This window comes from Mesocricetus auratus, unplaced genomic scaffold (assembly GCF_017639785.1).
Source record: "Mesocricetus auratus isolate SY011 unplaced genomic scaffold, BCM_Maur_2.0 Super-Scaffold_100013, whole genome shotgun sequence".
Lineage (NCBI taxonomy): Eukaryota > Metazoa > Chordata > Mammalia > Rodentia > Cricetidae > Mesocricetus > Mesocricetus auratus.
The window spans coordinates 69,835,030-69,847,430 of record NW_024429196.1 but is presented as its reverse complement, the minus strand read 5'-3'; the positions used below and the strand labels follow the sequence as shown (position 1 = coordinate 69,847,430).

The 12,401-nt window shown below is 53.5% G+C and overlaps 1 protein-coding gene across 7 annotated transcripts in view; it reads left to right on the top strand.

The window, feature by feature from the left end:
* Positions 1 to 12,401, top strand: part of Wnk2 (WNK lysine deficient protein kinase 2) — a 109,086-nt gene that overhangs the window by 89,232 nt on the left and 7,453 nt on the right. For 2 of the 7 annotated variants that reach the window (XM_013110604.3, XM_013110601.3), the window contains exons 22-27: positions 534 to 622; positions 719 to 1,398; positions 3,323 to 3,537; positions 4,537 to 4,707; positions 5,485 to 5,583; positions 11,299 to 11,343. In XM_013110604.3, the coding sequence (XP_012966058.1) occupies positions 534 to 622; positions 719 to 1,398; positions 3,323 to 3,537; positions 4,537 to 4,707; positions 5,485 to 5,583; positions 11,299 to 11,343 (1,299 nt within the window). The remainder of the gene's footprint in view (positions 1 to 533; positions 623 to 718; positions 1,399 to 3,322; positions 3,538 to 4,536; positions 4,708 to 5,484; positions 5,584 to 11,298; positions 11,344 to 12,401) is intronic. The other 5 variants (XM_013110602.3, XM_021224937.2, XM_005066324.4 and 2 more) reach the window with 5 other exon arrangements.

The following is a 12,401-nucleotide window of genomic DNA, read 5'->3' as shown; positions in this document are numbered from 1 at the left end:
CTGGCCCCAGCCTGCCTGTGACTTTCCTCTACCGCAAAAGAACGTCTGCTTACACATACTTGTCGCTGGGCTTTTCTCCATGCCTCTTCGTAGCAACCCAAGGAAGCTTGCCAGAAACATTATGCTATCCCACTCTGAAAACAGAGCACTGGGGGAGTTGTGTATCTGTGTGTGTGTGTGTGTGTGTGTGTGTGTGTGTGTGTGTGTGTACATGTGTAGCAGGCATTCCCTAGGCCCCACAGACGTAGGACTGGGATCTGCTCTCCTGCATCCTCTGAGATCTGGAAACAGTTTCAGCCCCCAAAGTGCAGAGTGCCCAAAGCAAGAGTGCTCCATCCGACACCTCTTCCCTTCCCCAGGCTTGTGGGCGTCTTCCGGGTTGTGATGTCCCCAAGACCGGGCACCACGGTGCCTTCTCAGTCTTCAGAGCCTCCGCAGTGCCACTCACTTCTCCCTGCCCAGCAGCACGCTCCCACTGTGTGCCTTTACTGTTCTCTCTCTCCAGCCTCAATAATGCTGTCATGTTCCTACAGCAGAGTCATCTTCCAGCAACACACTGGGCTGTGACAGTGACACAGGGCAGGTGGCCTCAGACTCCCCCACAGCACCCAGTGCCCCCCAGGTAAAGGTGACTCTCAACACACTAGCCAGAAGGGGGCAGAGCTTTCTAACCTCCGCTGGTTCTCACAGACTCTCTTCACTTCCATCCTTTCCTCAGGATGCCTCTGTTTCTTCCATCCCTATACACATGGATCCCAAAGATCAGAACGGTAGCGTTCCCAGAGAAGCCTTGGTTGCACCTGTCCAGAGTTGCCTGGGGACCTTCACAGAGGGCAGCCCAGCCCAGATGCGTGGCGCTCGGGTCTCCGGGTCCCCTCACAAACGACTAGGGCAGCAGGACGGCAGTTCTCCAGCCAAAACTGTGGGCCGCTTTTCCGTGGTCAGCACCCAGGATGAGTGGACCCTGGCCTCGCCTCACAGCCTGCGGTACTCTGCCCCACCAGACGTCTACCTGGACGAGATCCCCTCCAGCCCCGATGTGAAGCTGGCAGTGCGGCGGGTGCAGACGGCTTCCTCCATCGAGGTTGGCGTGGAGGAGCCGGCCTCCAGTGACTCTGGGGATGAGTGCCCGAGGAGGAGGCCCCAGGTGCAGAAGCAGTCCTCCCTGCCGGGTACTGGTGGTGTGGCAAGTGACTTTGTGAAGAAGGCTACCGCCTTCCTGCACAGGTCTTCAAGGGCTGGCTCGCTGGGTCCTGAGACACCCAGCAGGGCAGGTGTGAAGGTCCCTACCATCAGTGTCACCTCCTTCCACTCGCAGTCATCCTACATCAGCAGTGACAACGACTCGGAGTTTGAGGACGCAGATGTAAAGAAGGAACTGCGCAGTCTGCGGGAAAAGTACGTTTTGGGGGTGGGCGTGACTCACCTGGTCAGGTGTGTGCATAGGTAGCTCACCTGCACAGCTTAAGGGCCACAGCTCACTTGACCAGTATGTAACAGTGAGGCTCGCCATTATCTGGGGGGCAAGGCTCATCTGGCCAGAGTGGGGCTCACCCAGCCAGTATCAGGAGGGGATGGTGGCCACAGGCCAGCATGACTGGGAGGACCAGGCTGGGCCTGGTCAGGAATGTTGGATGGAGTTTAGGTCCTGGCCATGAGGTATCCACTGGTGGGTGCTAATAAGAGCAGTGGGGCGGGGAAGGGGTCTCTTTACCTGCGTGGTTTCTGACCCTTCTGAGTGGCACATCTCCCCTCCTTCCTCTGTCACCCATGGAAGGATATGCTATGGACTGGGAGACCTGTACCTTCTTCAGACTTTCATTCCTTCTCTCCTTCCCTCTCTATTAATCTCTCCTTGTCTCAAAATCTGTGTCTAACACTGTCACTGTTTCTCTCTGCCTCTCACCCCTCAATCTACCCTCTGTGGTCAGGGATCACTAATGCCCTAAGCTGTCTTTTGGGGTGGAAGGGCAGAGCTTAACAGGGGCGCTCCTGAGATGTGGCCCATGAGACCCCACCAGTGGCTGGAGAGCAGAGGTTTGTTACAGCTCTCTAAATGAGCTCAGAACCTACGAGTACCCTGCGAAGAGGGTACAGTGAGGCTGCAAAGTTTCTGCACGATTGTGTGGAGGGCAGGGCGTGATGATCGCCAGTCTTGGGGCTCTTGGCAAGGTCCCAAGTGACCAAGTGACCATAGTGGAACTTTCATTGTGGAGGTTCTTTTTGTTCTTGTTTTTCTTTTTGCTGTTGGTTTTGTTTTGTTTTTGAGCTAAAGAAAGTCTTTTAAAAATTTTGAGAGTGAGGCTTAGCACCTCTCCTACAATTCCAGTACTCTGGAGGCTGAGCTAGGAGGACTGCTGAAAGTTCAAGGCTAGCCTCGGCTGCATATCGAGCCCCAGGCCAGCCAGGAGTACATAGAGAAACCCTGTCTTAAAACAAAAGATTGGCCTCCATTGAAGATATAGGAGAAAGGTTAGAACTTACCTTCTCATTTCCAGCTGTGAAAAACACCTGTTTCCCCAACGCTAGAGATGGAAGGAAATAGTCTGGGCCTCGTGTTGGGGGTGGCACCAGGCCTCCTAGGTGCAGTGAAGTTCAGCTCCTACCACTGCAGGAGAGTAGCAAGGGAGGTGGCAAGTAAGACCCATAGGGCAGCAGAGGGGCCACGGCATCCTTTCCTCCAGCTGTCCTAGAGACTGCTCTGCCCACACCCTGTTCCACCATCAATCCACCTGCCTTCCACCTGCGTCATAACCATGACAGTAGCCCTCCACAGTAGCGCCGGGAGACCTATACACCATCCACAAGTCTCATGAGCTGCTGTCCCTTCTCTAAGCCAGCTTCCTGCTTCCAGAGTTGCCTTGCATGGAGGAAATAACACACCTTGACCTAATAAACAGAGGTAGGCCAGCTGTGCATGGTGCCACACACCTGTAATCCCAGCACTTTAGAGGTAGAAGCAGGAGAAGCAGGAGTCCAAGCTCATCTTTGGCTACATAGCAAGTTTGAGGCCAGCCTTGGGTACAGGAGACCTGGTGTAAGAAAGAGAACGAGAGACAAGGGAAGGTAGTCTTGGCACCAGCATCTACTAGTTGTTCTATCTGCTCTGATACCTGGGGTTTTAATTGCAAGCAGAAGTGTGGGTGAGGATTGAGACAATTTAGTGGCCGTGATTCTGGAAATCTGAAGACTTGAACTATGTCATTGAATGTCATCCTTCGCCTTGTTCCCACCTGGCGAAGTGCTATTGAAAGCCTGCAAACAAAGCAGCCCAGCCTTTCCCCACAAGGGAAGCCCACCTGCCTCCTCTCTCCTGCTCCAGGCACCTCAAGGAAATCTCTGAGCTACAGAGCCAGCAGAAGCAGGAGATTGAAGCCCTGTACCGCCGCTTGGGCAAGCCACTCCCTCCCAATGTGGGGTTCTTCCACACGGCACCTCCCATGGGCCGCAGGAGAAAAACCAGCAAGAGCAAATTGAAGGCTGGCAAGCTGCTGAACCCCCTGGTGCAACAGCTCAAGGTCGTGGCCTCCAGCACAGGTCTGCTGCTTCTAGGGGAGGGCTGAACCTGGGCTGAGGAGGGAGGGTACTGGTGGACCCAAAATTAGCCTGAGAGGCTAACTCTGGGTTGGTGCAATATCTCCAGACCTGGGAGAGAGTGTGGGTTTGTTTGTTTGTTTGTTTTTCCTGGACCACCTTTTTACTGGAGCTGAGAGTCTCTGCAAGCCCAGGGAAGCCCCAGGCCTCCACACTGGGGCCAGATGGAAAGGCCTGTGTGAAAATAGGGGCTGCTAAGAGCCAGGCCTTGGCCCCTTGTGGAAGGAGGGAGCCACTCCTGGGCCACATTGCACCTAGGAAGTCCCAGCACCCCATCCCTGCTCCTCTCTGCAGGGTACAGCCTGGGATGGATGGAAGCGACTGCTTCCTCTGGCCTGACCACTCAGGCACACATTACTTCCTGCTCACTGGGCATCAGGTGGCTGCCTTTGTGGGCAAGGAGAGGATGGGTTGCTCTCCAGGCCTGGCAGTAGGGGTACCCAGTCCCTGGTGCTGCAGAGGCCAGGCACCATGTCAGGGTTTCTTTGAGCCTTCCAGAGCTGTGCTGTAGGGTGTACTCTGAGGGAGGAGAGCCCATAATCCCCAGTCTCCAAATATGACAGATGGGAAGGCATTAGTGCGCTACCTGCAAGCACTCACTCCCTAATTGTGAGCCACCTGCACAGGTGGTACAGACACAGTGCCAATCCCAAAGCTAGGGGAGGCTCTGCAGTGACTCGCACAAGGCTACTTCGAGCCCTCATCCGATACCCACCACTTAACTTGCACAGCATAGGTCTGGCATGGCACTGGGATTTGGGGTACTTTCTGTTTTTGTCCTCGGCACTTTAGACCAGGGACTTGTCAGTATACTGGTCTTCTTCAGGAGACTCAACTTCCCCAAGGTCACCCAGTAGAAAGCAGGAAGCCAACCCAGCCACACCCTTTCCTGCCCATTGGCGCCTCATGGTGCCTGTCACCTCTTCTCCCCCCCTCGCCCAGGTCATTTGTCTGACTCCAGCAGAGGCCCTCCCACTAAGGACCCTGCCCACGCCAGCACGCCCCCGGGCACCAAGGCAGTTCAGACCCAGCAGCCCTGCTCCGTCCGGGCCTCCCTGTCCACAGACATCTGCTCCGGTTTAGCCAGTGATGGAGGCGGAGCGCGTGGCCAAGGTGATTTCCAGCTTGCCTGTCTCCAAGCATGTGCCAGCCACGTAGGGCCTCAGTGGTGTCCCAGGAGCACGCCTGTGTGTGTAGAGGGGGCCAGAGCTACGGCTAAGGCTGCTAAGCAGCTTTATAGAAACAAACAAAAAGGAAAAAAAAAGATGTAAAGGTGTAGTCTTTGGATACAAAGAACGGAATTGTCCCGCCATGTAAGCGGCTCAGAGGCAGGTGATGGGTTTGCTAACGTGGACCTCAGGAAGTGGCCGGGACCAGGAGGGATCAGCCCGATGACTGGGGAGGGAACTGGGCCTGGCATCTTGCTGTGTTCTGCGATGCCTGTTCCTAGGCCCTGGCTACCCTGCCCTGCCCGCTTCCCACAGCAGAGCCAGACGGTGGTAAACACCGGGTCCTTCCAAAGTCCACAGGACGGCTAGGGGACAAGGGCTCAGCTCTCAGGCTGGGATGTCGGCTCATCACTGCCGTGGATGGCAGCAGCTGCTCGATAAGGCGTTTTCCTGTCCTCACCATCTCTGTCCAGAGAAATCATGGTGACTGTTAAAGGTGCCCCACCTGCCCCACCCCTCCTCCTCCGGGCCGCTTCTCTTCTGCTCCTACTGTTGCCTCCTCCCATTCTGTGGTCAGTGGCTTTGGTGCTTGGGCTGGGCTAGATGGAGCCATGGATGTTAAGTTACAAGGCTGGTGTGGCTGTTGGTGTGGAGGAGGAATCGCAGCAACCTGTACTTGATAAGTGTCTCTCTGTTTTCTTCCCTTTATATTCATTTGCAGGCTGGACGGTTTACCACCCAACGTCTGAGAGAGGGGCCTATAAGTCTAGTAGCAAGCCTCGTGCTCGATTCCTCAGTGGACCCGTATCTGTGTCCATCTGTCTGTATTTGTTCTTTTGTATTTTCCCACCTCCTGGCCCTTGGTTTCTCCCCTCCCCACCCCGTCTTCATTACCTCTCATACATTTCATAGGATGCCACTCCAACCCCTTGAAGTCACCTCCTCCATGTAAAGGGTGGACCCCACAAGCCTTTCCCACCGCACAGTGTCCATAGTCACCCAGCTACAGACAGCTGTGTGCATGCTCTTGGCTGCGCCCAGGCACCAAAATCATGCGCAGCAGCATGCCTACCTCCTCATGGCCCTCCCACCCCACACGCACCGGGGTGTCCTGCATCCCTCCCGTCACCTCGTTTCTCTTCTTGTTTTTGGATGTTGGACGTAGTTTTCTGTTGCGATTGTGGCCAGTATACATGTCTGCTGTCTCCCAGTTTCAATGACAACAAAAAGACAGCCCCAGCCTTCTCCAGATACCCAGTGTATTACACACACACCTGGACTCCCACAACATGCATGTAGCAGACTGATGAAGCCCTGAGGTCCCTGGAGGGTGTGACTTCTGTGTAGGGCCAAAGCCCAGGTCCCAGCCCCATCTCCGCCCTCTTTCCCACACCCTGCATGAGGAGATGCTAAAAACGGGCTTCAGGGGTATGGGGGGAATAAATCAATAGCATAGCGCTTGCCTAGCATGCCAAAGAAAGGCCCCAGGTCCCATTCCCTGCACTGCAAAACAAAGAACTTGCTCCAGCCGGGGCCTCCTGGTTCTCTGCCCGCCCTGCAGGGAGGGCTAGTCCCCTCTGCCATCTCCCCACACCCTCCGCTCACTCCAACTCAAAAAGATGGCATAGCTCTTGAGCTGGAGCCTACGTCCTGCCTGGGTCCCTGTTCTTTCCCACCCAGCTGGGGCTCTCTGTTCCGTAGGGCTTCCACTGACCCACGTGACATGAGGGATGAAGCCAGTGAGGCAGCTCCTCCAACTTCCACCAGACTCAAACCCAGTGCCAGCCTCCCTCACACAGCCTGGGACCAACTCCCCCTGGTGTGATTTGTTTTTAACCCTCACAATGATTGGCAAATCAATCCAAAATTGTGGAGCTTTTAGGTTTTTGTCTTTTTAACAGAAAAAAAAATAGAGGTTTTTGACAATTGGATCGGAGATGCTGGTTTGGGGCACATGACTTTTTGCTTGTACAATAAAGATACATTGTGCTTGTGGGGACCCAGAGACCATGTCTGTGGTAGATGACCATTGCCATTCCCTACTCCCTGCATCAGAGGCCCATGGTGGGTCGTCTTCTCCAGGTGGATGGGTCCAGGGCACATGACTACGTGGAAGCCAGGGGCTTCCCGACATCATCTTGTCTGATCAGTAGTCTGCCCGCTTGCGGCACAGTGACATCTGGCTTGCAGTGCGTCTCTAGCTTCTGGTCAGTTATTGAGTTGAGGATGAGAAGGGCTGGGAGGGCTCCGTTAGTGCATCCCTCACATCTCTGTAGCAGGTGGAGTCTTTTCCCATCCACCAGCTTCATTCTGGTTCCTGCTTGCCTGGTGCCTCTCCTGGCGGGCACACAACTTATATGAGGATGGTCACTAGGTGTGACAACACCTGGAACTCTGGGTATGTCCTGTCCTCGTGGCAGAGTACACGGCAGTTTGTCACAGGGATCGCAGTCATGTCTCTGAGAACAGCTTCTCTATTTCAGGTCATGTTTTCAAATGGTGTTCCTTGGGTTTACTGTGAGTTATGGAAAGAGGACCAGAGGGGAGGAACATCTGAGCAGGCTTGGCCTGGTTGTTTCAGATGTGGCGCTGTCTGTACATGAATGGATGAATGGCTGGTCCACAGCCTGGGCTGTCAAGGCAGGATGGACTGGCTGTGCATTCTGTGACCCCTAGATGTTCTCAAGTGGCTGCCAGGCAGAGCTTAGGCGAGTCCCTGCTCTGGCACCTTTCATAGTGGTTCATGGAAGGGCAAGTCTTGGACCAGCTGGCCTCTGAGCTTTAGGGATCTGGGCCTCTCGTTGAGACTTCCATTTGTATGTGTATGTGCTGGTTTCTGACTAAAGTGCACAGTGTCCTGGAGAGGAGACCTGTGAGAACTGAGCATGGAGTGTGGGGGTCGGGAGAGCAGAGCTGCATGTGAGAGGACAAACGGTGGAAATACGGAGCCTGGCCAAGAGGCTGGGAGGACAGGAGGGCTTTGGGGGTGGGCAGAAGGGTGCAGGTAGCTGGTTAGACGCTAGAGTACGCCTGCCTCTGTGAAGCTGTGTCACCAAGCCTAGACAGTACCAGTGTGTGTCTTTGGTGTGTGACACCTCTACTTCCTAGAGATAGAAGGCTCTAAGAAAACAAAATATTCTTTAAACCTTGAGTACAGAAAGATCTGGGCTTCCAGGGAAGGAAAGAGAAGGGTAGGCTGAGTTCAAGTTACTGGGTGGACTGGAGGACCTGTCTCCGATTCTAGGCAGAGCATCCAAGAGCTGCAGAGGCTGAGCTGAGCACAAGACAAGGGGCAGGTGGAGATGGGCTGTGGGTGGAAAGGCCTTGTCGTAGAGGCTGTGAAGAGACACCATTGACCACAACTCATGAAAGGGAGCATTTAACTGGGGCTGGCTTACAGTTTCAGAGGTTTTATTCCATTATCATCATGGCGGGGAGCATGGTGGCACCAGGCTGAGAAGCAGCTGTGAGAGTTCTATGTTCCTGGCTTGGGCTTTTGAAATTTCAAAGCCCACCCAAAGTGACACACTTCCTTCAACAAGGCCAGGGCCCCTAATCCTTCTCAAGTAGTGCCACTCCCTGGTGACTAAGCATTCAGATATATGAGCCTTTCCAGGCCATTCCTATTCAAACCACCAGAGGCCTCCAGGGAGTAGAGACCCTATATCAGTTCCCTTCTCCCAGCCTGGGCAGGGTCATGGCACAGACTCAATGACTCACTTGCATGTCCATCTCTGGGGTAGACAGTGGCACCTAGTCCTTCATACCCTAAAAAAAAAAAAAAAGCAATGGCCGTAGAACTGAGGAGGAAAGGTCCAAGTCAACCTGTGGTTGAGCAGCCATGGGTACATCCTACTGAGACACTTCTGTATCCTCCTCAAGCTCAGGCAGGCATGGACACCTCTCACTTCTTGCTGTGCCACCAGAAACATGAGGTCTCACAGTGCATTGTCCCCTCATCCTGTTCTCATTCGCCTCAAACCCGGTGCAGGAACCCTCTGACGCCTTCCCAGCCCTCCTCCTCTCTGCGTTGCTCTTATCTCTTGCTGGTGGTGAGAGTCCTGTGAGGTCCCCCAACAGAGCATACAGGAGACCCCTTACACACTCTGTAGCCCAGGCATACCGCTGAGGGCTTTGAAAGCAGGCCTGTTAGCGCCAGACTCTGAAAGCCCCAGAGTTATGCAGCTCAAGGCTAAGTAAAAAATGTCTCTAAGCCATGCTGGGCTGAACCCAGACAACTTGTTTCTACACTGATGCTTCGTGGGTAGTTTTTAGTTATTGTCTCCACCTGAGGATAGGATTGTTCAATATAGAAACAGCTCTGGGGTATTTTGGCCTTTGACATCAGCATCAGGTGGAGGTGGAGTGGGCCTAGTGGTCTGTATTTAGAGCTGGCCTGTGGGAAGTTGGGATGGGGAGGCAGCTGAACCACTTGGCTTGGTTATAGGAGACACTGGGTGGGAGCTACCTGGTCCCAGGAGGGCTAACTCCCTGAGGAGGCCTGTTCCTGTGACCCTTGTCGATACTTGAATGCTGAGAGGCAGAGGACAGACGTGAGGATCTGTCTGTTGCAGGCTGGAGCTCGTCTTTTAAGTGTGTCCTAGACTCTCCTCCTGAGCTTTGCATCTGCCATGCTTGAGAAGTCCTTGTTGCCAGTCAAGCTCTTGAGGGTGGTGGCCGTGGAACTGTGGAGAAGATGGGCTGTCAACCCACTAGTAGTTCATGGTTTGAACCAAAGTGTTATACACTGCAGGGACAAGCGGGGTATCCAGGGAGATCAGGCTGGGACTGGTTGAAACCATCTTGCCTCTGGCTGGCTTGGTCTAGTCACCTAGTGCTATCCAGAGTAGCAGGAGCCTGCAAGTATCTATCCTGGCACAGTAGAGGTGGAGCCAAGTTTGTTCATCAGATGCCCCAGGTAGAGATGCTGCCCGTGGTATATTGGGAGCCATCTAGGGATGTGCAGGACTGTCAACATGGAGTCCCCTGAGGCTCTGCACCAAGTCCTGCCAGAGAGCAATGTGGCTTTGATATAGAATGACAACCCTGGGTGATTTGTCCAGAGGCTGGCGCTGCCTACTCTGGTCATCTGGAGCCAGTCCAGGAGGGATATGGAGGATAGGAGCTGATGGCCATGGTCACTTGAGTCTGGAATCCAGGAAGGCCAGCCACAACAGTCCATCTCTCACTCTACCCAATATGACAATAGCCAGGACTGAGTTCCAAATCCACAGCTCCTTTTCCTCCAAAAGTAGACTAAGATTCCCTCCCCCAACACACAGTATCTTTCTGTTTGTCTCCCCACCTCTCCATTTGAAAATTGAATTACCCCATTTTCCCACTGCAGCCTTAGAAACCATACAGAATAAACTAAATCTATTAATTCCATTGCAGCTGTACTTCAGGTCCAATACATGCCCCTTGGGCTGAACTCTGGCCAGGGTGCGGCCAGCATTTATGCAATATACTGTCCCTCGGGGCAAGAGTACCAGTCCTTCTAGAAAAGTTATAAGGGTTCAGATTTCCCAAACTTCTAGACTAGCTAACTTATGAGCCAGTGCCACATGTGAGAGCGCCCCCTTCCTGGGGCTGTGTTTAGGAGATGGGGAGCTAGGGGCTGGAGTACAGACCTGCTGTGCTAGTGTGGCTTTGCCAAGTGACCTTGGGGAAGTCAGTTCTTCCTTGCCAGTTGTAGCTCACAGAGTGGCCCTAGGTAGATAGAATAGCAGCATCCACTGTAGCCCAGGCTGGCCCTGGGTCACTGGGTTACTCCACCCCTCTAGACTCTGCCAGATGTCACAATTCTGTCTGTTGCCCACCTGACCCCAGACGGGCTCAGGACAGTAAGGCTAGAGCTGCTTTAGCGGTGGTCCATTAGGGTGTTTCCCATGCCCCTAGGGAAAGTAAACTGGTAGAAAAGAGGCATGGTGTCCCCCCAAATCCGTATCAACCCCAAGATAGACTCTAATATCCCTGATAGATGCCCCTATCCAACCTGGTCCAAGGCAGCCATCTGGGATCCAGAATTGGCCTCAGACCTACAAAACAATGTATCTTTTTGCACTTGGAAAACCTCTGGTGGCCTTGGTGGCCAGTCCAGGCTGAGCCTGGCTCCATTCGGGGACCCCATGGCTGACTTTCAGTGGGTTTCCCTGCCTCAACCAGTGGGGCTCCCAAAGGCCTGGTGTTTGAAACCCAAGCAGTGTGCTTTGCGATTTTTTTTTTTTTGGTTTGTTTTTTGTTTTTCTTTCTCTTTTTCCACAATATGCTATTAGAGACAAAACACTTCTCCCTGAAGCTCGGGGCTTGCCCCGGCACCTCTACCTGCTCAGCAAAGGCCATGAAAGCCTACACATGAACTCTGGGGGTGCCACCCCATTCTCGTGCTCCCAGGCCAGGCTGGCCTCCCTCTCCAACTGCTGCCCGTGTCTGTCCCTCCCTGCACACTGATGACTTTTGCTTACGTGTGGTAGCGTGATCGGCGTGCTGTTCTGCCTAACCCTGTGGTCTTGTGTCCTTTGTTCTTCCCTTACAGGGTCAGCCCTGAAGCGTCTCTGCCTAGGCAAAGAACACAGCAGTAGTAATTATCTGGGTTTTTTCTACCCCCTTTGTCCACTCTCACCGCATGGGCTTTGTCGCGGCTAGTGCACCTCAGGGCCTCCCACCGAAGTGTGGCCTGCTCTGCCCCCGGCCCGCAGGGCTCTGCTTCGCTTCTGCCTGTCTGGATGACTGCTCCCCCAGCTCCTCTTTGTGTCTCCGTGGTTCCTAGAGTCTGTGCCATCTCGCCAGTCACCTCTTACCAGGCCTGTCCTTCTCCACATATCACTGTTTAGCAATTGGCTCCTTTTCCAAAACCGAAGGCATCATTGTTTCTTTGAAGTGTTAACTATGAGTGCTCCCTGAGGAGAGATACCAAGACTGGATGGGTATTAGTTGTCCTGGACCACTCCCACACACCCCTTTGCTCTTTCTTGTCTTTTTTTTTTTAATCCCCCTCTCTTTTTTTTTTTTTTTTTTGGTCCCGGCTGAAAACCTCATGTAGCAGTAGCTGTGTGTTGAGTCTCATCACTAACGTGTAACCCTTTGTTTATGCTTTCCCATCGCTGGCCACTAAAGTTCACTACCTTTTGGAACAGCTTGTTTGAAGAGATGGTCATTAGCTGCTTGGGTTTTTTTGGTGAGGTGTATAAACATTTTAAATTGGCTTATTCAAAATTGCTAGGCGGGATTATGTGTGTGGGTAGGGGGAGGAGGGGAGGAAGCAATTCAATAAGTCCTGTGTTGTCCATGAAAACAGCCTTTCATAGAAGCAGCCAAGCTCTCTAGTCTGCAGAGCGACTCCTGGCTCCCTGCCTCTCAGTATCACCAAGCTGTGGCTTGGAGGGTGTGGAGCCCACCTGAGGGACTCTAGGTGTGGTATCTTTCATTACCACCTTTCCAAATGATCGGACGAGAAAAGGCACCATTTCTGTGTCTAACGTTCCAACTGCTAAGCAACCAAAATACACAGAAACACAATAAATAGTCTGCCCAGGGGGTGCTGGAAGGCTGGTGATGGCACTTGGGTGCCGAGCATTCTGCAGAGTAGGCCAGAGACAGCCCCGAGAATCTGCCCCTGGGATGCCAGTGCCCACGTGT